The 24,693-nt window shown below is 39.9% G+C and overlaps 1 protein-coding gene across 1 annotated transcript in view; it reads right to left on the bottom strand.

The window, feature by feature from the left end:
- CNTNAP5 (contactin associated protein family member 5) overlaps positions 1 to 24,693 on the bottom strand; it is a 200,963-nt gene that overhangs the window by 70,631 nt on the left and 105,639 nt on the right. The window contains 2 exon segments of the mRNA XM_050977015.1: positions 12,753 to 12,953; positions 23,952 to 24,071. Of these exon segments, the coding sequence (XP_050832972.1) occupies positions 12,753 to 12,953; positions 23,952 to 24,071 (321 nt within the window).

Raw genomic sequence — 24,693 nt, 5'->3', positions numbered from 1 at the left:
TCACTCAACTAGTCACCTAATTCTGCATTTAGCGTATTCAAGATTTCACTTTTTTTGTCATAGGTTACACTCATCATGGCAATATCTCACATTTAACTGGCATGGTGTAACAGTAAGACAGCATTCTCTTGATAAATGGAAGCAGGACTTTGAGGACTTTAATTTCAAGATTTACATGTGGATTTTAAACCTCAGCTGGCTTCGTGTTTTCCATGGGTGAAAGCAGCAAAGGGTATCTATTCAGTAAGAACTAGCCTAAGGCCAAAACACAAGAACAACTAATGCACCAGGTGGCAGAAGTTACCTAAGTTCACATACTGTTCAGTGGAAACACTTATGTGCTGATGAAACACATGCCAAATCACACGTATGACACATGTCTAACACTTGCACAGTTTTATTTTGCTGTGTAGAGAAACCCCTGGTTGGTCTGCATTGTGAGGAAGCAATTAGCAATGCTGGCTGTAGCTCAGGCTGGCTCTGAACCATTGCAGCCTTCTCTGTACCAGACCATTATTAGGACCCAATTCCCTGCTACATATTCCCTTGAAAGATCTTGCTCAGGGAAGACCAAAGTAACTGATTATTTTTTGTGTATGTATGGAGAGAAATCTCTGAGAGAGAAAGCTAAGCAGTTGAGCACCCAGCTCTCTCCTGTGCTCCAACTAATTTGAACCACTTTAGCAGAATAAAGCAGCTCTGAATATGTTTTAGTCAGTCACTGACTAAGTCCTCCTGCATGAGTAAACTCTTGAGTGTTCTGGAGGAGCTCCTGCATCAATCCCACTCCTGGCTCCTGCAAATGGCCAGAGATGGTGTTCTAATTTATATTGCACCACTCCAGTACCCAGGCTTAAAGATGCCTCTCCTCCACCCCTCTCTACTTCAGTATTGCAGGGTAAACCTCTGTTAGAACAGAGTGTTAGCTTTTTCAAACTATCAGTGCTGAAGTGTTTGGGTGCTGATTTTAAAAACTGCATTAACAAGCTATGGTTGAACTTGTTAGCTTCTCTAAATATCTCAGGTTCTAAAATGTTTCTGTGTTTTTTAGTTTGTTTTATACTTAAGTGGAATTTAATGAAAGATGTAAAAATTAAAGAGTCAATCTACCATCTTACCTGCCTAAATCAGTACAAATACACTGAATCCAATGGATCTGACCCTGCATATCTTTGTGCTTTGTAATTTTTTAGTTGAATAATTCGTTACTGTAGCTTCTCTCAAGCTGTCCATTAATAGAATGTTATGATTCTGTTAGCTATTCAAAGCTTTTTAATCATGTTATATAAACACACTTCAGTCTCAGAGTTGTTTATCCTGATTAGATATTGTTTGAGTGTTCACTTAAAATTATGAAGCATTGCTTTAGAGCAGAAATAAAGGCAAGGACATCAAAGATTTCAAGGAGTTAGAGTGAACATTTACTCTGAAGGTCATTGGCTGAACTCCTATTTACATGAACATTCAGGAACAATCTGTTCATGCTTTGGAAAATTTCTGCAAAGAGAAAAATCTCAGTATCATTGTCCAGAATGGTATGAAAAAAAAAAGAATTATGAAAATTATCAAAGTGAAACTGAAATTCTGGTAGAACAGAAGTGAAATAGGTGATATTTATAATTTATAATCAGCTAAAACAAACCAGCCAAGGGAAGTGTTGTTCCAAGCAAGATTACCTGCAACTGGCCTGACTGCTAGATCATATTTCACATCGGTCGAGTGCCTTCCATTGTGTAACCACAGTTGTGTGTGCACACTGATGGCTCCTGTCGCTATAATATGGTTATGTTTACCCATTAGTTTCTGCTTTTGTGCCACAAGCCAGCAACTGTGATATTACAATTGTTCTAATGGTCTGTTTCACTTTGTTCATTTACCTATTAATTTTGGCAATGGCATATTTCATGGAACATAAATTTCATCCTCTGAAAACATGACAACCTGTAGTGCAATATGGTCAGACAGATTCTGGAGCTTTGTATGGACGTAAAATGAACTGTCCAGGGTGGCATTTTGGAAAGGACATGCCTCCCTCTGGAGGCATTGCTTGTATGTAAGGTGATTACTTCAGCACTAACAGGATGTAATTATTCACTCAGTAAAATTCTGCCTCTATTAAGAAGGTACTTCTAATGTTCTGCAGATTGACTAGTGGCCCTAGCATGTCTCACAGAGGTAGTAAACAAAATGCAACACAATCTCTTTTCATGAATCCAGAACATAAGTGTGCACTGGGAAGGAAGTGACCTACAAAACTGCCACTGCTTTGAACATGGAAGCTCTGGGAAACAGGACCCCAAAGCAGGATCTAAAAAAATGCTTATTGAAGGACCCTTTCCCAGTTCAACAGCAGATATTAGAGCTGCAAAACAAATGGATCAAATTGACTTTGCATTGCCAGAGAAAAAGCCAAAGTAGAGCCTACTTTAGAAGATAACTTGTCCTAGTTGTACCAGGCCTGACAATATCCATATGGCCTAAAAAATTAATTACAGCCAAATTCCACTCTTCTTTTTCCTCCTAAAATGAGGAAAGAAGATTTACACATATCTACATAAATATAAAAACACACACATATCTACATAAATATAAAAACACATACTTTCCCAAAAAGAGAGAACTCCATCTGCATGAATACATAACTTTATGGACTCCATTGACTGTTTGAATCATCAGATGAAGGAAAAGATAGTATTTAAAACAAACATATCATGAAATTGATGTTATTCTTTTCTCAGAACCATTTTTTAGATCTCTGGTCACTTTTTAAAACAGCTCATCATAGGCTTGGAGTCATCATTAAACAAACCTTTCAGCCCTGAACTAGGTTCAGTAACACAGGGCTGAGAACTGAGGTTCAGTAACACAGAACAGCCAAGAACTGCTATCTTTTCCTTCCCCCCACCAAATGTTACTATGAATATTTTGATCACATTGAATAAGACAGCATGAACAAAACTGATTGCAGACTCTACTGGGAGCACTTTTCCTGTGCCATTAGTGTTAATACACTGAAATCCCTACATGTTGTAAATTAGACATGTCACTTTAAACTTTTTGGGGAAATGGAAGATTTAAGAAAGGGGGACATGGAACTAAGCACCCTGGATAAACAAAAAGTCAGCACACAAAGACAGGGACTGAATCTAGCACAACAGCAATGGTCCAAAGGTCTAGGAAGGAATGGTGGGTAGTGATGAAGTTCATTTGAGTTTAGGATGAACGTTTGGTTTGAGCTTTTGTTCCTTTCATGGAAGGAGACAGACATTTCTGTATGTCGCATGGTGAGAAAATACTTACATCTGTATCTCATTTTAGCCCAAATTAAGATTTCCTTTTAGCACTAGGACCCATTGAGTGGGTCTCTACTGATTCTAGCAGGCTTTAGATATTAATCACAACCTAGTTTTCTAGAGAAATGAGACATATTGAAACATTCTTCATGATTTTTTGTGCACACCTGTGTCTGTTGCCCAAATAACTCAGCAACCCACTGGGCAGTTTCAAGAACATTTGACTGAGAAATACATTCCTACAGGCTCCAGGTATTGCCTAAGCAGCAAACAGACATTACTTCTAGGAAAGATCCTTCTAGTACTTAGCCTAAGTGAAACTTGCAATGCATTTTCATTCCTCTGTGTATATAAAAAAATCCATACAGAAATTCAACACTAAACCACAAAACCAAGGGGAAATAACAACATTTATTACTCTACCAGTTTCAGTGCAAATTCGAAGCTTTCTCCCCTTATCTGGCTGAATACAACCAAAATCCTACTATATCCCTGAATATACCATTAGCTTCTTTGCAGCTTGGTAGGTCCATATAAACTCACGGGATCACATCTTCCTGCTAAATCACCATAACTCTGGTGACACCAAAGGAAATGAGTCTCTAAGGAATGGCATGTGCATTCTTCCTCTAGTAGCACAAGGGCAAAGCACAAGAGGTCCCTACAGAAAGCTCACATTTGGAGTGAAAGACATCAAAGGTGTTCAGCTGGGAGGAAACACTTGTATGGTTCTTTTTTGTGGCTACAAGAACTTGGCCATTGGTTTTGGAGGGGTACATTTAAATCCATCTAATGGCCCATTCCAATTTCAGGAAAAATTGGTGACAGTTGCAGCCTGATGCCTCATTTTTCTTCTCTGCTAAACAATAAAGCTACCTTTAGAGTAGAACTGCATAGATTAATTGGTTAGCCTTTCTAAATGCTAATGTTAATTAAAAAAAAACAAACAACAAAACCAAAAAAACTTAAAAACTTTTCTTCTGGGGCTTCTGAATTCTGCTCTTGAGAGTAAAGGAAGAAGGCTCTTGATGTTGGTTTGAGTCCTAGACAGACCAAGGGGGAATGCACATCTTGGCTAAACCAGCCTGAGTCTTTCTCTTGTAAAAAGGACTTGGAAAAGATTCAGGCTCAAAAGCTTTTTTATTTTTGTTCTCAATCTTTTGGGCCAAGCAAATAACAAGAAAGCTTCTCTAAAGAAGGTTTTAAAGGGGTTATTTTCTTTCAGGTCACCACATCTTTATAACTACTAGTCAAGTCTCATTCAGATCTGCTCTTCTCCTGATCCAGGCTGGGGGGATGCAAACAATTCTAAATTGCTTTTAGATGCTTCTTGTGAGTGGAAGAAGTTCACAACTTTTTCTCCCAGTGTCTGGAAACATTTTCTCAAAGTATGCCTTCTTATCCTCTACATTTTTGGAAGTTCTTTTTATAAAAGGAAGTAAGAGAAACTCAGAAGAGCTACTTTTATGCTCCTTTTAGCAGCAGATAGCTCATCTAAGAGTACTTAGTTTAGTGTTTTGCTTAGAGAAGATTTTGTTCCCTTTTTGTTTGAACACCAAGTAATGTCAAAATGCCACCTTCAGATGATTCTCATAGATTCTTTTCTCCTGTCCCTGTGTTTCCACTTTCAAAAATGAAAATAAATTTTCCATGGCTACCTTCCTGCAATGGGGGTAAAATTCCTGGACTTCAGATTTACAAGCAGTGAATCTGAGCAGTAACCTAATTATTCAGAGCAAAAATCTGTCATTTTTTACCATAGAGTTGCATTTTCTTTCCCCCTAATTACTCATATGATTAAGTTATGCTATTGATCTTTTGGTGCATAGCCTCTGAATACCTCTGTTTTCCTGGGCAGGTCAAACCAATTCCAACAAAATCTAAGCACAGGGGGTCCATCCCAACTGATTTTCTGCAAGTGCCTTGCTATGCACCTACTTTCTTCCCCACGTCTAAAAGAGGACTCAAATGAACCCAGAAAACACATAAAACTGAAAAATTTCAGCCACAAGTGCTTTTTTAGCCTCAAAAATAATGTAAATACCAATGAAAATTACTATTGCCATTAACTATTGCCACTCATGTGGCATCTTGGTGGAAGAGGTTAGATGAAAACTCTTCCACTGCTGTAATTTACATCTTCTGCTCTGCAAAATCAGAAAACATCAACTCTCTGCACTGGCCCAAATTTGACAGATAAATTGGTTTAATGTCAGTAAGACAATCTGAGTCTAATGGAGCCCAAGATGTTTAAAGTAGGACAGCTGAAAGAAGCAGACAAATGGAAGTGTGATGAGAACACGCTCCCTGCTGTGGCTCTAATGAGGGAGAAGCACACTTTTCTGCTCAGGCAGCAGTCCTGCTTTCTTCCTTGAATGGAGGACAGGGTGCTGTCATAGCTAATGACCCACTAATATAACAAACCATGGATCAGCTGTTTGTTTCTAATCACCACTATTTATTTATTGTTAACAATACGCTGAGTCCTGCAAATTAAAAAAAAAAAAAAAAAGGAAAAAAATGACTATTACTGCTCATGATTAAGGGAATGTTGGCTGAAATAGATTGAAAGAATTCTGTCCTTCTTCCCTTCTTCAAACTGGGTGTATGAATAGTTTATACAACTGGGTCTCTCAAGCCAGAGGTATCATTAAGATGTGTTTGATTCTGGCACACATGTGTGCCTTATAAAACGATCCATTTCCAAACTCTTATTTGGACTACAGAATTCCCTGAACTCAATGTTTCAGCATTAATGAGCTATGAGCACTTACACAATCCCACAAGTTTCACAGGTTGAACAAAAGATGTCATTTACTTTACTCCAAACCAGAAGTTCTTTGGGATCAAAAGTCCCAAACCAACAGATTGTAGAGGTCAGGTAAACATCTTGCAGCATCAGCTCACACCACCAACTTCCTCATAGAAACAGCAGTAATAGTGTGTTCAGTTAACTCCAGAATTCAGGCTCAAAATTTGTTATCTAGATTTACATGTCATTTACATGTCCTATGTACCTTCATTAATACCCCTGGTCAAGCTTCCTGTATACTGGAAAAGATAATTTCCATGTCAGTAAAACACAGTAGATCTATTTGGTTTGGAGTGCAAATATGTTTTCTATGTAAACTGTAAAAGGTCTCAAATGAAATGAAATTTGATAAAATAAAATAAAAGTATAATTCCAAAATTGCTCCTCAGACTTACAAATATGAATTCATTCAAGGAAGGGAAAAAACCTGAAACAAACACACAACAAAAAAATCAACAGAAATATCCAGTGACAGGAGAAATATGAAGGATGTACTTGATAGAAGCAAAGAGGAGTGTAACCACAGAAGCTCTCCTCACTACTCCATCAATCCTCACTCAAAGAAGTGCTTTTTTAAATTCACCTGACACCTTGTGTCTAAAGCAAATACGGATAATGGTGCTCCAGTGTTCACTGGAGCCATCCCAGGAGACTGCTGCCCCGCTGGTGTCACTGCAGAATTGTGTCAGGTAGCATTAGAAGCCTGCCCTCTCCTGCAGTGGGTGTCAAGGAGGGAACATGCTCTCCTTCCACTGTGTTAGAAGCCATCCAGTGTGTGGTTGAGCAAGGATTTATTCCCATGTTTTTCCCATCATTTAGCTTCTTGGCTGCATTTCAAACTCAGAGAAACACATCAAGACTGGCTGAGAGGTAATAGCAGCAAGTAGCTGCCATTCCTTGCTTGGCAGCTGTAGCACACTGTACCTCCCTGCCAGCCAGGGAGAATAGTAGAGGGAAAGGGGAGTAAAGGGTCAGAAACTAGGATAATGATATTTCCACTCCTCACAGGTGTGTGCAGGCTCTGTGCCAAGTTACCTCTGCAATGCCACAGGTTTTGTATTCTGCTCAGACCCCCTGCATTTTAATCAGCTGCACACAAAAAAACAACATAGCATCTTAAAAAATGTCCTCTAAATCTCTCCCTACAAATAAGGGGGTTGCATTGCATTACTATGGTGAACTCTGTTCCAAAGTCTCCAAATATAGCACAAGTTGTCTAAAATTGCTTGTGAGAAACTGTCACTGCCACTTTGGGGGGAGAGACAAGGTATGGTGATGGAAACACAGATGGAAAGTCAATCATTCTCAAAAATGGGATTCTATTTACCCAAGAATAATTGCAGCACACAATCCACACCTGCCACCTATCCACCACTCCTTCAACACAAGCCACTTTTTGAGGGCAGACTGCCCTGTTCTATGTTATTTTGTGCAATGAAAAACAGTCTCCTGGTAATGCAATAACAATTTAAAGTTATTTTGTACAAGAACAAATAGTCCCCTGGCAGTGCATTAACAATTGAAAGTACTGGAATGATAAACTGGAAATTATATTTAAAAGCCATAAAATACCAGTGAGCAAAACCCCATTGGTAAATGACTGCTTGTTATAGGTCATTTTATATCACCTCCTGATACATCTATGTAAAATACTCCAACAGAACCCAGGCTTTAGACTCCTTTCTTCAAAAAGATTTACTCTAAAGTGGTGAAATCTTGGTGCAAATAATATCTCAAAAAACTGCGGGCATTTCAGGTGAAAAAAACTAGAGTTAGTGAAAGTCCTAGATGAGTAACCAAAAGCACTATAAAAGCTCTGTTTGGGCACAAAACTGTGTTCCACTGCATCCTGTAATACAAGAACTCAGTGCACTGAGAGAAACAGTAGTTAGAAACACATTAAAAAAATGTAGTTCTGTGAAACAGCTAGTGGGGAACTCCTGGAACTTGCTTTCCTAGAAGGCCACAGGAGGGCAGGCAGCCTAACAAAGTTCAAAGAGTGATTAGACAAGTTTATGATAACAGATCCATAGTGGGTACTAAAAGGGATTGGCAATAGCATAAATGCTAATGTCCTTGTCTGAGCAGCTGTGGGTGGTGGGGACAGACTGAGGGACTGCTAAAGACATCAACTGGTGTGCTCACCCCAAGCTGCATCTTTCCAGCAGCCACTGCTGAAGGCAGGGCCTGCAGGACATTTCTCAGCACCTTTTGCTCTCACATCACTGGCCTCACCTGGAGCTCAGGAGGGAGCCTGCACAGACAAAGCCCTAGCCACATACAGGGCATAGATAAAGAAAAAGAAAAGTTGACCAGTCTTAAGTCTAAACTAAGAAATTCTGATGTGTTCCCCACTGTGAGGCAGAACTACATCTTTCCCTCCAAGAGAGAGTTATAAAATGCAAATGCAGTGATTCACCAGTGAGGGCAACCAGCAGCCTGACATAAGGGGTCAGACTGTGGGACACACCTGGTGCAGCCTGGCACCAAAATATGGGACTAGCTGGGGACCAAAGAGGAGGAGAGGAGGTGGAAACCTGGGTGCAAGTCATATAATAGTGAGACTTGACAGACCATAAATTCAGGGAAGAGGTGTGTAGTTTAGGATGGATGTAGCTTAGGATCAATGTTTGACATCAAAGCTTAAGGTGACATGGTGCAGGAATTCTACTGGAAAGAGAAAAATAAGGAAGAAGTCAGGAAAACCCCACCAGCTACAGACATTCCTATTTCTTTGATTTTTCTCTTGGACTGATCTTTTCTCAGTCCCTGCCTACACAAATGTGCTATGAACTTGACAGACTGTCAGCCAAGTATTGTAAAGCAAGCTATGCTGCCACTGATAGAGCCATCACTGTGCTAAGTCCTTGATAAGGTGGATGTGAGGAAGCTTCCCAAGTGACAAGCATTTGAGTCCACCCACTGCTTCTAGAAAACTGAGCAAATTCAGTCAAGAGCTGGGGGGCTGTGCAGTTAAGGTTTTCACACCTTCAAACATCTTGTATGTTAGCAGCTCAATTAAACATGCATCTGCTGACATGTGGCTACCCTTGTACACGTGCTCTTCCCTTAGGCAATGCCTGAGATGCTCTATGAACAAAGGAAATCAAAGCCCTGGGGGAGGGTTACATTTCTTTTCATATTCTCAGAATACAGAGAGCACATTTAGAGGCAGCTCAAGCTTCCTGCCCACCCCACTCCTCTCCTGCTTGCCTGACTTGGCCTTACTTGTAAGGGTAAGTCTGCAATCTTTTTCTAAGAGTGTGGATTACTTTCCTAATTAATGCCCACTATCAGATTTGTTCTGGTTATGTTAGTGTTTCTCCAACAGGCCTGGGAAAGTCACAGGAGACTTGTGATTTCTGGTCATACAAGTTTCTTTGCCACCTTCTCAAGAAAGCCAGCTATGCCTTGATGAACAGACATCTATTGCAGCATTCACAAACCTCCTGAAAAGCTGTCTGATGGCAGAGATCTACAAAACTACAGTTTAGGGCAATTTAATTTTTGCTTTCAAAGACAGGCTTGCAGCTAAGCTGTAGTATGACAGGGAGAACCAATAAGGCTGTTCCAGACAGCAGGAGGTGGAGATGAGTAAACTCCTCTGCCAACTGCCAGATTGCATGTCTGACACATTGCAGATGTAAATCCAAGAAACTCAAAGGGATACCACGCTCACTCACACCCACTGAGGATGTGCCTGTGTCTTTAGGGCAGGAGGGATCAGCAAAAGAAGAAAGAGAAATTCCTTGATATAAACTGGAACAATTTTAAGCAAGCCAGGAGCCTCCTGGGCTTCTCTCTGAGGCAGCTCAGAATGCCTTGCTTGTCCCATTTGCCCCATGTCAAAGCTGTGAAAGCCAAAATTGCTATGTCAGAACATACATCTTTGCACTGTGATGCAGTAGGAAAGGGAAATGTTTTTATTGCTTCTCTGTGGAACATGATAGTATTTAGATCCTGAAGACAATGATTTGGTGTGTTGGTGCTACCAGCTGTCATATCCTAATCATGTGTTCCATGCCCTTGAGGGAGGGAAAAAAAAAAAAAAGAAAAAAAGATCAAAGCCCAGAATGAGAGGTAGCTCAGCAATGGACTGGATTTCTTTGGAAATCCTTGGGATTGGATTACCCCTTTGGAAGAGGAACTTTTATAACTTTGTCAAGATTAGATATACCTCTGGGAGATGCACTTCCATTAGGCATTCACCACTGGGCTCAGTTCAGAGGTAATATTGAGTGGAAACATTCAGCACCTGGATTAGGTCAGGTAACATTTCCTGCTGGCCTACAGATGCAGTATTTTCATTAATGCAGGGGCAGTGCAAATTGAATTGTACAGTCAGATCTGAAGTGTTGCACACTAACAGCAATTACACAGTAAGATACCCTGGCAACACAGAGGAACACAGTGCTTCAGGCTAGGTCAAACGAAGAAACAAAACCCAAGAGTTTTCATCTTTGTTCTGTTTCTCTGGCCCCAAATCTGGCAAAAACAACACAGGTGAGAACCTTCTGCAGCAGGTCCAGCAAAATACCCTGAGGTCACTCACACTTGCAGCTCATCTTCAAGTTTAGGAGTGGAAATTCCTTAAGTCCTAGAGCTCTTCAAGACATCTATAGTGTTCAGCACTACGTGGTCTCTAAGTTCCTCTGTAACACAACAGCATTTCACTACAAAATTAATATCAATTAATAGATTTTGGGGAAAAAAATGCTTTTCTACAAAAATACTAAATACTCAGTTAAGAACAAATTACCCTTTTCTTGTCATTTCAAGAACTGAAATGTTATTTTGGAGCGTGTTTCACATCTTGCCATATCCTTAGACTACTGAGAAAGCTGAGGATGAAAAAAGGCAAATCTGGAAGTGTAATTGAAGCATACTAAAAGAAGAAAAAAAAGAGGGAAAAAATGATGGTATCTACCACATGCACAGCACTAGACTGCAATTTTTTTTTAATCAGCTGGTGCTGCAGAAAAGACTAAATGAGTTGTGCAATTCTTGTGTGGTCAGCTGCCAGGACAGCAGTGGCACTGCACCAGCTGCAAGAGCACAAGCCAGACTGCTGGACCCATCCCCACATCCTTTCCCTTGAGGAATCAGCCACAGCTTTGGTCCTGGGCAAGCAGAGGATGAGCTGCCTGTCAGGAGCCCTCTTAGCCAGTCTGCCTGTTGTTTGATAGCTTTAGTCCTGAAGATGCACAGTTTACACACTGTCAATTTACACAAGATTATTTTTACTTCTTTTTATTCCCCAAAAAGTTTTGGTTCTCAGGAAGTGCCCCTAGCTTTAGAGAGGTCCCACATACAAGAGTCATCTCAAAACCCATTCACAATGTACATTCCTGGATACACATGACCAAATGCCTCACAGAAATGTGCAAAAATAAACACATGCAGATTTGATCTAATATTGTGGTATCCATCCTTGAAACAACACTTTGGAAATAGCCTCTGTGGGGTTTTATCTTTTAGCCATATCAAGTGTGTTGTGGGATATAGAAGCCAGCAACACTGAAAGTATGACATCAATTCCACTTTAGGAGCTGTTATGCCCACAATTTGTTTTCCCTTTGTGCTCTACCCTGGATGCTGCTATTAACATTTCATTCTTTAAAAAAAAGATTAGCAATACAATCAATTCTTGGCTGGTAAATCTGATGATAACAAAAGACATAATTCACAGCTTTTAAAAATAAACTGACTGTAAGGCATCTGATTACTGGATCCATAAAGAATCAGTATTATAGTAGCTTTGCTGGAACCAGGAGGGTTTTGACACATCTCATTAGGCAATATGGTTTTAAGAATAGGAACTCCTACTGCAAACTTCCCTTCAGGCTTTCCATGGTCTTTCTTCTAAACTACAAACAAATTTAAGAGTTGCTAATAATCAAATCATCACCAGGACAATACAGACATCATAAGTAACAGAGGAGACATGGAAGACATTCAGAAGTCTACCCTTTGTGTCATTCATCTCTCTAGATAAACAAACATAAAATCCTGACATCAAGACAGAGTTGATTGGAAGCCAGACATCCTGAATAGCCACTGGAAATTTGGTGCTGCAGAGAAACACAAACTGATGAGACCCTCTGCTTCCTTTTTTCTGTTACATTAGGACAAGGGGGAAAAAATGAATACCTTCTATTGCAAGGGGAAAGTTAGTTTTGCCCCAGGAACTCTACTACCAAGCACTTTGAAGGTCATATTCAGGGCTGTGGGAATCAGAAGAGGTTACACCCCTCCCCTACATGAGTCTAGAGCAATCTGGATGCTTTTTAATATACAGGTAAAACCTGCAAATGAATAAACTCATCCATTTGCCATCAGCTAAATACATTTTTTGAGGTTTCTAGGTAGCACTTTCCATCATAGAAGTTTTCAGAGTCTGGGCATGCATGAACTTGTAGAGTGAAAACTCCCCTGAGGGGCTCAGACCCTCCTGCACCAGAGCACAGGCACTGCACAGTAGCATCCAAAACAGTAAAAGGTTTTTCACTCTATTCCATATTGCTACTATTAATTTGGGGGTTATTATTGGTTTGGGTTTTTTTTTTCTCCTTAGCTGCAGCGTGGCCTCTACCTGCTGTACAACCAGTAGGAGTTAAGAAGGAAAGATCTGGGCTGGTGGCACTTACTGGGGGTGTTGAGGAGCCGTGACTTCCTGCAGTAGTAGGCTGCCTCCTGCTCGCAGTACTCAGCGCTGTTGATCACAGCCTCCAGCTGCTCTGCGCTGCTGCTGTAGTTCAAGGACATGGTGTAGGGCTTCTCTGGACCAGCTCCTTGCACTCTGGTCAGCCCTGTGCTGTTGTGCTGCACTTCAGTCCAGATCTTATCTTCTGTTAAATGAAAAACGATTGAACGGGAGGTTAACAGCAAAACACTTCCAACAAGCAGGGAACAAAATAAACCAGCTGAAATGTAACATTTACTGCAGTGGACAGATCAGCAGCAGGACCCTGGGCTCCTAAATGGGCACTTTGTGATTAACACCAACCAGGTCTGTCTTCATGAAAGGTCAGTGTGGCCCACAAAGATGTTTCTCCCTGAAGCAGCTCAAGCAAACACTACACTGCCTGCTGAGCAAGACAGAAACTACAAGCCTCCTGGGAAGCACAGGAGACTTTCAGCTTCTTCTATTACCAGGTATCTGTATAAAGTTAGATACCTTTGTCCCTGAGAGAAAACACATCATATTATGGTTTATGGGGGTAACATTCACCTTTTGCCTGAGAGCACAGCCCATGCTGTTGTAACAACAAATGGAAGCAGAGAACTGCAGCTGATGAGCTTGCATAAACTCACCATGAGCAGAAAGCGCAGTCTCTTGCCAGAAAGTCAAACTGAGAGTATGTTCTTACCACCCAGCTGGAAGTCAGATCACTCATTTCACTCAGTTCTCAGATTTTTCTGCATATAAGTTGAGTGATGCTCTACTTGGATGACGGCACAGAATGCCATATGACTTGGCATCTGTAGTTAACTCTAAATATTGATGCTTTTCCATGCTGGGGAGCCCATTCTCCTTTCCTCATTGCATTTACTGGCAGAGCAAGGGATTGTGTAGGTGACAGAAAGCAGAATCTAGGCTTAAGTACAACCTGCACCCTCCAACCCAGTTCACGATCATCACTGGGGTTGGCATAATGAGAACACCACACTTAGAAGCAATTAGTTTCCAGGGAGGCTTTTTCCCAGTTGGTTCTGGTATAGCAATGGGCAAGGCAGAAAGGCCAATTTGCTGAGCTCACACAGAGTTACAGATGAACTCCTCAAGGAGGATTCACAGGACTGAGCCCTGCACATGCCCAACACTATTAGTAAATGTCACAACCAGCAAATTTCCTCTTTATCAAAGACCCTGCTTGCCTAGGGAGGATACAAGATACTGACAGGGCAAAAATTTAAGGCAGCAATTTTCAATCATTTGATGAGAAGCAGATTTCAGTCTCACTTGCAGAAACACGCAGACAGTTACAGAGGAAGAAGTAAGATCGAGGCAACAGATTTCTATTTTGTTATTTATGCTTCATTAGGAAAACCCTAGATAACAATGAATCATATATTTTCTAAGCTGATCTTAAAAACTGTGCAATTAAGGATTCAGATAGTTTAACCACATTACCTGGCCTAAGTTCTTCCAGGCCTGAGCTTTCCAGTAACTCCCCAATACACTGGCATGATAAGCCCAACAGCTCTGTGGACACTACAATGCATTGCAGTCAAAGGGTTTTTCACTGAGCTACATATATGTCCCAGATGACTTCAACAGAATACTAAGAGATGCATAAAAATCCTAAATGGACTATCTGTGCAAAGACACAGATGATTGGATGGATTGTCATTATGGAGGCATTCAAATGACAGGCAAGTAACAACAACCATCTGGAGACTATCTAAAGAGGTCTGTTCCAAGACCTGGCTGCAAGTGACAGAGAAATTAACTTGCATTAACTGTAAGGACAGTTTACACAGAAGAAGCTACACATTCACTCACAACCCTCTCATCTTTTCTGTGATGTAGACAGAAAACTTGCTCATAGGTCTGCAGTTCTGTGGTTCTTACTGACTTCAGGGAGCTGCTTGTGGACCCTTGGAGTTGGAGCTCAAAGAAACATTGCTGCAATGTGCAATACACGAAAGTCAGATTAAAATGATAAGAAATACTACGAATTTATTGCTTGTAATATTTGTCCCAGTGGTTGTAATCACAGTGAACACTGCAGCACAATACCCTGCACAGTCCTCCACATATATTGCTTTGAACACAATATACTTCAATGACTTTGTAACAGACATCTTGTACATCTTAAAGTAGCTATCCTTATCAGCCAGTCTCTGTTTTCTTTTGCTCTCTAAAGACAATATTGACAAGAACAGAGTGGATTTTTCAAAAGCAGTCGAGGGTGAGTTAACTCTCATCTCACAAAAGCTGACAGAAGTTTAACTTCTGCCTTAACTGAAATAGCTACTAAAAAGACAAACACTGAGTTGCTGATAATGTGAGACATAAAACCAGGAGATGATGGAATATACTGGTTGCTGAAATTCCAGGTGGGCTGTGAAAAGCACCTCCACACTGAGAGTTCTGAACATAATTTTAAGAAAATGCAATAAAATCAATGCTCACAATAGTGGCTACAGTGCTGGTCAGGAAGTAGAGCAGCCTAATGCTCTAGCTGTACAGTGGTTAACACTGCTGTACTTTCCAGGCTGTGCATCAAGAAAGGTGCCATGTGGGCACCTGAAAAGTCAAAAGCATCAAGAGCTAGCAATTTAGAAGCAAAGAAGGAATACTAGGAAAAGCTGATTAAAAAAAGCATAGCACAAAACTGTCTTCCCAAAAAAGGTGTTGGAAATATAATGAATTGACATGTTTGAAATGAGGTTGGACAAGGTATCAGCAAGTATACTGTAAGCAGCCAGCACTCATTAACAGGAGTGCTGGACAGGAAATGTGACAGGTCTTCCTCTTATCTTCCTCTATGATTGTTCATTAATTTTCAGCAGTCTTGTTATCATTACAGCTGCACACAGTTGTCCTGAGATCTGAACTTTGACATTCTAGACCTGCTTTTTTCCACAGGATCATTTAGAAATAAGTTGACCTATTTTCCATCCTCTAGTTTACAAAGGGAAAGGAAAAACACATCAAGTTTCTTTCTGTATTCAAAGTAAATGTGATTTAGCAAGTATATCAGAATGGAGTTAAAAGTTACACAGAAGAGAAGAATTTTGAAGTTACATTTCAGATATTTCCTAATCTACACATGCTTTGTCTTTTAGGCTTAATACCTCTACAGATCAGATCTGTGCTTTAGTGGTCACTTCAAAGTCTCCCTCTGTGCTTTACCTTTGAAATAAAGGTTCCCATCAGTTCAGCTTCTCAAATAAGATCTCTGTTTTTCTTGCTGATCTAGTGACAAGAGAGTCACAGCCACCAGCAAGCAAACCTCGGATCAGAAGGGCAGCTCAACACAACGCAGATAGAGCTGGAGGCAACAAGGTCAGAGGAAGAAAAGGAAGAGAAATCTCTTCCACCATCTCAGTCACACTTCTTCCCACTTCCAGGGAAAAAGTACTTCCATTTTAGAAAGCAGCACGTGAGGTGTAGAGGGGCGAGGAAATGCATACAAAGTCAAACACAACCTGCTTAAAGAATAAAAGGATTATATTCACATCACAGTAAAAAACCCTCAAAAAACAACCTTCCTTCTTTCAAAAGGACACCCTTTTGTTTAAATGCAGTGAGTGAGACTGAAAATTATTTAAATTTTAGATTGCTTTGGACAGAGTAGAAGAGGCAACAGTGCTCCCGCATGCATCTCCACTGGTTGAGAGAGAAGTTACTAAGACCTAGAGGGCAGTAAATCCTTGAACCATTAGAAGACAATATCAAGACCGTTGCACCTGCTTCCATAGATCAGAAAACCACTCAGAAATAATCTCAGCATTTCTTCTGAAGACCATCACCTTTCAGATCAGCCCTTGGGGTTTATTCAAATCCCAGTTTCTCCACCTCAAACTTGGCAAAAACTAGAAAAAGATCATTCTATTTTCTCAAATTCACTTGCACAAGTTTAGCTAGGGCTGCTCCCAAAATATCACTGCCTGCCTCAGGATGAGGTCAAGGCATCCTACCCTCCCTACTTGACTGGCAGGTGCTCTGAAGCCTCCTGACAATGGTCTGTGATCTGGCACTTCAGGCAGGTTCAGGACCTGTGAGAGACACGTAGCTGCAATCTGAATGTGCCCACAGATCACTCCAGCAAACAGTGAACAGCTGTCTGCACCTGAGCTCTGGCTTTGGCATTTGCCTTTAGAGGCACGCTCTACACCAGTAATGCCCACAGCTTTTGAAACTGGGGCTTCAAATATTTGTTCCTGTTTCATAATGCAAGGATTTTTATTTAATCTTTGCTCTGTTTTGTTTACATTTTGTTTTTACACAATGACCCTCTAACCGCAGGTGCAAACCAAGCTGAGTGCCACTACCTCCTTCTAGACATTTCCATACCTGGAAACTGTTAAACTGCACATGTAAAGCTCTCTTCTCATGGATTTCAACTAAGAAGTTACCATTATGTTTTTACATCTGTCCATACTGCACATTTTTTTTTCCTGTTTACTCCATTTAATGAGTTCTCCTTGCACTTACGAATCTGCAATGAGAATTAAAAAACTGTTGCCCAGGCATAGGTTACTGTTAATTTTTATCTTCTATTACTCCATTCTACTCTTTTATTACTTTCTCAGCTTGGTAAAATTTCAAACTAAACACAAGCTGGAAGTCATTCAAAACCAAGTAGGAGACTGCAGCCACATCTTCTATTGTATAATGTGGAATAGTTTAATGCAGCCCTGAAAAGCAGATTTCCTAAATGCTTGTTAAATTATTTCCATAATTCAAAGGTGACAATGCTTTAATTTCAGGGTAATGCTACAGCTTTATGACTTCACAGTTTTATTTAATGGTCCAATTCACTAGGATATTATGCTGTCTGCATTTGGCCCTAGGAGATGTTTTTACAGCATGGGACTGCAATGCATTAAGCACATTTTAGACTCTCTGTTTAGCCTGCCCATAGTTCTATCATCTTGCTGGAAACCTCCAAGTTGCTTTTGACGGCACACAAATTAAATTGTGGGAAATTAGAGCAGCTGGAAAACTGGCTTTCAATGAATTCTGTATTGTCTAATTCTCATTTTTATTCTTCAACTTGAAATATCCCTGTAGAGCATATTCCACCCATACAAACTGCATCATTCCTTTGTGATTTAGGAGGTTTGTCACAAAACAAGATTATTCAGACTGATTAAATTGCCAACAAGCCAAACATATGGTAAATGCTACATGAGAGAAAAAAATAACTCTCAGAGCTCATAGGATGCATTTGTTTCATGGTGCTCCACACTGAATGCCAAATTTTATTCTGAATGCTGTACCTATAACTAAAAGTACACAAAAAAGAAAAGACTTTTCTTCTTAAACACTGTACTGTTCGAAGCTGCAGTGGCAGGTCAACCCAGCTACTCTAATATAAATTCTCTTCAAAGGATATTAAAAGAGCAATTTCTTATCACAGGCAGTTTAATTCACTGACTCAAAGAAGTGTTTCCTGAGTCTTCTCTGAAAGCATCCCATTACTATTTTTGTATCTTTTTTTTTTTTTTTCCTGCTGGCTGACCCAGCAATATATGCTTCTGCAGCTTGTTTTCTGCCCATCAGCTTCCTCCTGAGCTCTGATTCAGCCACATCCATCCAGGGCACTGCAATGCATTCAAAGCAATTCTCAGCAGAATGACCGTGGCAGATGTTTCTGATGGATGACAACAAGACACCTTTTTTTGTGACATCTTGCACCCTCCTCCCCCAAGGTTTTGGAAGAATATTTAATGAAAATTCAAAAAAAACCCATATTAATTGTCAGAAGTACAGTGTGCCAAAAGACCTGTAGTGTTTTGAGGGATAAACTGTAAATCTTCAAGGGCTGCCTTTAATCTAAACAGTAGTAAATAATTTGTAAGGAATTTCTATTTTTTGTTTTCTCTTGTGAAAAAGTCAATCATAACTACAGACAGTAAGCTACAGGGTAGAGGGAGTTTGACCATTTAAATTGTTGTTCCAAAATCCTGTAGCTGCAGGTATTAAAGGCAGAATTAAGGGCATGCCCTGCTCCTATCTGTTCTTGCTTCAGCCTGCCCAGGGGCAGCCCTCCTCTTCACATGAGAATTTCCCAAGTCCACAAGAAATGCAAAAAGGGCTGAGTACATGGGGACTCCTGCATCTGTGTAATTGCTATAGGAAGCAAAAAGGAAATGGTTTCTTATGGAAAATAGATTTAGGAATTCTATAAGCAGATGAGCTGAGATTCACATGTGGAAACAAAGGGAAAGATGGATTCCATGGACAATAATTCAACTGATTGTTTTGGAACAGCAGTAGGGATACGTACTATATGGAAAAATAAAAATCTTAATCATTGCTAGCTGAATGAAAAAAAAGACACAATGTGCAAAAAATTGCAAGTATAATTTTGATTATCCACTTCACATCCTATTGGAATTCCTTATTTTTTCTGAGATTTAGACAGTTTCTATACAGTTTTTTGAGACAGAGAAAATAAAACTTTCTTTTTCCTGCATCAGAGAAATTAGCAGTATTTGCACTTTGAGATGAGACTCCAAAACAGAAATTATCTGCAACAAGTAGAGATGTATTTTTATTAATTAATGATTTTTTCACTGGGGCAGTTTAAAAAACAGACCTTGGACCAGCAACTAGACCTGAGATAAGGTTGCATCTTTCCCCAAACTGCAATCCTGGAATTAAAAAAAAGGGAAGAAAAGAAAGGAAAACTATGTGGGGACAGCAATACCTGGCAAAGATAAACTGAACCATTGATCTTGTCAAGGCAAGTTCTAAGCATTATTGACTTGATAGCCCAGGGTCTGAACACTGTAAAACAGCATCAGTAGAGAAGCACAGTGACAGGATGACTCAAGTGTACTGCAAGTGAATCTTTCAGATTTCAAGGGTAAAATTTATTCAGAAGGAGATGAGAAAAGTTCATTCCACTTTTGAAACAGGACAGTAAAACAAGCACATGGAAGTAGATTGCATGTCTATAGGCTTTGTCCTGGAGAACATGGTTCTTAGCATTTAAGTAGTACTCCAGACAGACCAAGAGATTTCTAAGCAGCATGAAAAAAATAAGCCTCACAAGGACAGAAAGACTGACAGACCTGAGGTTCAGAGGGTCTATCAATCATCTTTTCTGTTGACTGTTATAAATCTTTAATTAAGATTAATTCAAGTGGGCTGATTATCAAACAACCAGCCTACAAGGAAAATCCTTCCCAGCCCTGGTGACTGTTCATTACCCCAAAGTATGACACAACACATTCTTTCTGCACTTTAAGTCAAAAAGGGATGGCCATAGACCCCCACAGACGACTGGAGACCCAGGAAAAGGGAGCATAGCTAGCTTACATTCCCATGTGGATGGCCCTGGAAACATGCCAGATGTGTTCCCAAAGCAGCCAATGCAACCACCCCAACTGAATGATCCCTGCATGGACTCATTCACATCCTCATGGTGCCCTTCATGGCATCCAAGTGCATCCAATCATGCCTTGGGCACATACCTTTGGTTCACTTCCCCACACACAGATGCATATTTGGTGTGGATTCCTCAGTGTTTCTTACAACTGATGAATTTCCCTGTGAAAGTGACTTTGCTCTGTGTACAATGGGTACATAAGGTGAAAACAACATTATGTTAATAAGGTGCTGTCTTTTAGATCTAGTTTTGAGGGTTTTGTCTTTCACTGTCATTGAATTGTCTCTCTTCTCCTATTGTAAGAAAATGAAAATGAGCATTGCTCCTGTCAGTGAGCCCCATCCACTTTGAGTCTTCCCATTCTGAACAGTCCTGGATTATTTTCAGTTAACCTCTCTTTGAACAGATATCTTCCTCTGCCTTTGATTAGGCACATCAGTGCTCCTGACAACCTCCTATTTCAACAATTTCATATTTTACCTCTGGTAGAAATAAACAGCCCCCAAGGTAAGATCCTTTTAAAGTGCTTCATAGGCTCTTCTCACTTCTTGACCAAGAAGTATGCTATACTTATAGGATACTTTACTATTAAATAGTAGCACGTCATCAACAGTTTTTTGTCACCTTGCTTTTTCAGCCACTTCTTCAGACAGTGGATAAGTACATTTACCCACTCTAGTATCAGCTATTCATCAGATATTCTGTGACAATACTGTTAAATTTCTCACCATGCTGAAAATTTACTTTATATTTTTAAGACATTTTTAGTTTTTTTTTCTCCATGCAACATTTCCATTCCCTTATATCTCTCTCTCCCTCTTTGTATAACTGTCCAATTCCCTCTCACCACACACAATCACAATTTTCTGCTTTATTCAGAATTTCTATTCAACAATGGGCTCTAAAGTTGACAGGCTTTAGAGAAACCACTGCAAACATAAACACAGTAAACTAACTTGTAATGTTGATATTTCAATATTCATACAGGACACTGGATACCTATGACCAGACACCAATATGCAAGAAATCTGGTGTTTATCTGCCCCAGTTAATAACTGCTATAATAATTCAGATCCCTATGTGATTCCCTTCAATTAAACATATAAAAATGCTGTTAGAAAGAACTTATAAAAATAGAAAGGAACTTAAATTAGAATTAGAAAGAACTTTTAAAAAAGGCAAGTGAACATTAAAAAAAAACCACTTTTCTTTAAATGCAATAATACTGCTCCTTTCTGATGGTCTGATTTCTTCCTTGAATTCATCCTTCACAGATTAAAGGCACTGGAATTCCCAGAAGGCATGAGCTCTCTGCACCTCCACTTTTAAAAACACTAAATGAGTCATTGCCCTGAATTTTCCATTCCACCTCCAAATTCTTCAGCTTGAACACATTTTGGGCATAAAGAGGTTACTGCTTCTTGAACTGTATACAGAAAGAACTGCCAGCCTGAGTAAAATAAAAGCTTTATTTAGCCCAGGAGCCCACCTCTGCCTCTGAGGGTGAGGAGAAACCCAGGGAAGCCAAAAGGTTTTCCTGAAGCTCATTCCCATTTCCCAATGGTCTTTGCCTCACAGCCACCTGAGTGGGAAGCTGCAACTAAACCTCCATGTTTACTTGCACCTCCTGAATCTATCAGACAAAACTGGGGCTTTTTCCAGATGGATTCCCTCTCTTGTTCTATCAGCCTCCTTGCTGTCCTGTGGTGGTTTCAAGTTGAATACATTGCATAAGGGAAAAGCAAGCAAACAAAAACCTCCCAAATCCCACTGTGTAATCAATTAGGTGTCCCTTAGCTCATATGTGATGAAAAAGAACAAATTCCTCTGTGTTTTCTCTGTCACACATGATCTCCCTGCTCTCCTGTGACAGCTCCCCCCAATCATCTTTTTAATTTGCTTCATCTCCCCACACATGGAAGCCATCCACACTTCTCCATTCACAGGAGGAGTGTTACAGATGCCACAGAACAATAATATTATTTCTGTTCCTTGCTTGTACCTAGTGTAACAACACAGCATTTTGTAGATCACCCTTCCCTGAATATGGAGCACTTTCAGAAAACCAAGCAGAAGCATCATCTGAAAAAAGAAGCAAATTGAGACTCCATCTCTGTGTACACAAAGTAATTTTTTCCCTGCTTTGCACTTAATCAATTACTGTAAACAATTTTTATGAGAGTAACAACAAAAGAAGTTCCCAGAGACAAAAGAAGCTCTTTTGATTAAGGCACCCAAACCCATATTTAGTTGACCCAGAAGCATAAGTTTTCCAGGCTAGCAGGTTCTGCCAGTTTTCCCCACCTCCACCTTGCTCATAACCAATGTTAAGAGAATGTCAGCAAGTTCATTACAGATAGAGAGAAAATCAAGTATATGCCTTCTGGATTTCTGCCAGATAAGGTTTTTTTGAGGAAAGCAAATGCAAGGTGTTTGTCAAAAATCCTACTTCTTCAGCAGAGATAAAAAGCACTGACAGTGTTTTGATCACACATATTTATATGATAAATAATAAAAATGAGCACATTTCCCATATTGAAGATCAAGGAAGGATATTCAGACAGAAAGGTGAAAGTCTGTTTCAGTTCTTAGGAGATTCAGCAGCAAAGGAGACACATCTTATTAAATATTTGTTACACTTGAATAAAAAACATACTTAATTATTAACTGTTGTGCATTTAATTAACATAATCACTGCCCAATTAAATAAAAATGAAAATTTAATTTGAGGCACTTTAAGTACGAGGAGATTAAGGATCAAATATGAATATCCTGAGTCCTCAGTTTTCAGCACTGAGTGTGGAAGTGATATGTGGCAAAGTAGCTCAGCCAGAATTAGCAATTTAGAAAGGGTAATAAAACATTTCTTCATCTGCACCTGGCCACAGGAAGGAAAAAATGCCAAACAGGAGACGGTGTGGGAAATTTCACCTCCATGTGAAGTATAAAAAGCAAAAAGGGAGCCCTACCATCCATCCCCATCCACAATAAGGGCTGTGTCATCTTTTCTCTTTTCTCAATCTTTCCTCATGCTCTTGGCTTGACAATCCTATGTACAAAATAGGACCCACTTAAGGGGAGAATTTTCCAGACAGATCTGTTCATTTGAAACAATTCTTATTTTAAACCTACAGAACTGTAAGGTTAAAAAGCCTCAACCAACAGGTCACCTTGCCTGTTGGCTCTTGCTGTCCCCTCTCCAAAGATCATTATGCATTCTCCTCCATACAAATAGCAGGGACAATCAAGGTTTCCACTCCCTGGAATGCCAAAGGCAGCACACTTGTATGAGGGGATGTATTGCTGCCTACATCAGCCAGGAAGGGTTTATAGATAGCTCAGTGAGAGGAATTTAATAATAATTCCCAGATCCAGTATTCTAATAAAGCAGAAAAACCATTCAATTACAAAAGAATGGTTTGGATTCTAAGTTGATACTTCTTTAGTAAAAAACAAACACCTCATCAAAAGTTAGGATATTATGAAATGCCCTTTAAAAGGTGCAGACGTTGTATATATCACTTAACAAGGCAAGTCCTTCAAACTTATTTTAAAAATCACTTTTACATGGATCCTATTTAAGGAAATCTGAAAGTGAAACCTCAGTTAGAAATTCTCTGCTTCTCCCACGCTGAGCTGTAACATTACTGACGTCTAATAACACTGACTAAATAATACTGAGCTGTATTATTGACATCTCTACCATTTTATTAAGACCACCTCAAATGACATGAGACCCGAGATCAAGCAGCCAAGTCAAGGCCAGGTCATTACCTGTAATATTGCAGAAAACACGGAGTGGTCCCAGTGGTCCACTGCCATCAGAATCGATGTAGAAGAAGCCCGACGTCCTCCCTTGGTGTCGGTAAGCCTCACAGGACTGCTCATAGACAGCTTTGAAAGAGAGAGAGAGGGACTGCATCACACACAGAACACAGACAGACATGTTTTATACATGAGGACTGCATTAATTATTGCCATAACATACCCTGTTAGCACACAGCTGATTAGCATGTGACATTTTACTGCATCTGGGTCTGAACCCATGCTCTAAATCACACATTTCTTTAACTAATCCCTTTAAATTAATGCATGCTGCCTTTAAAGATACAGGTACTTGCTTTATTTTGGATTAAAGGATGTAAAGACTTAAATAAAGAGATATGAACTTTCAAATGTGACATATCTAGTCATGGAGAGGTACATATATTAACCATGTATGGTATTTCAAAGACATACCTACATACACACTGGTACACATGATTTACTACCTAGGCATGCACAGATGATAGATATTTTTCATAGTCCTTACCTTCCATTCAGGATAAGGTTAACAGGAAGCATTAAAACCCCACCATAGTCTACTATCCAAATGAAATCTATTGTCCCCCAGGAGAAAGCTCAAGCTCAGACATGGTCTTCATCCTAGGTTACGTTTTTATGCTTTAGACCTAATTTGATACAACCAACTCTTTCTCTCGGCTTCTCAATATTCTTCTCTTACAGTAACAGTGCC

Source organism: Serinus canaria, chromosome 7 (genome assembly GCF_022539315.1).
Source record: "Serinus canaria isolate serCan28SL12 chromosome 7, serCan2020, whole genome shotgun sequence".
NCBI classification, from domain to species: Eukaryota; Metazoa; Chordata; class Aves; order Passeriformes; family Fringillidae; genus Serinus; species Serinus canaria.
This window is presented reverse-complemented; position numbering and strand designations above follow the sequence as displayed.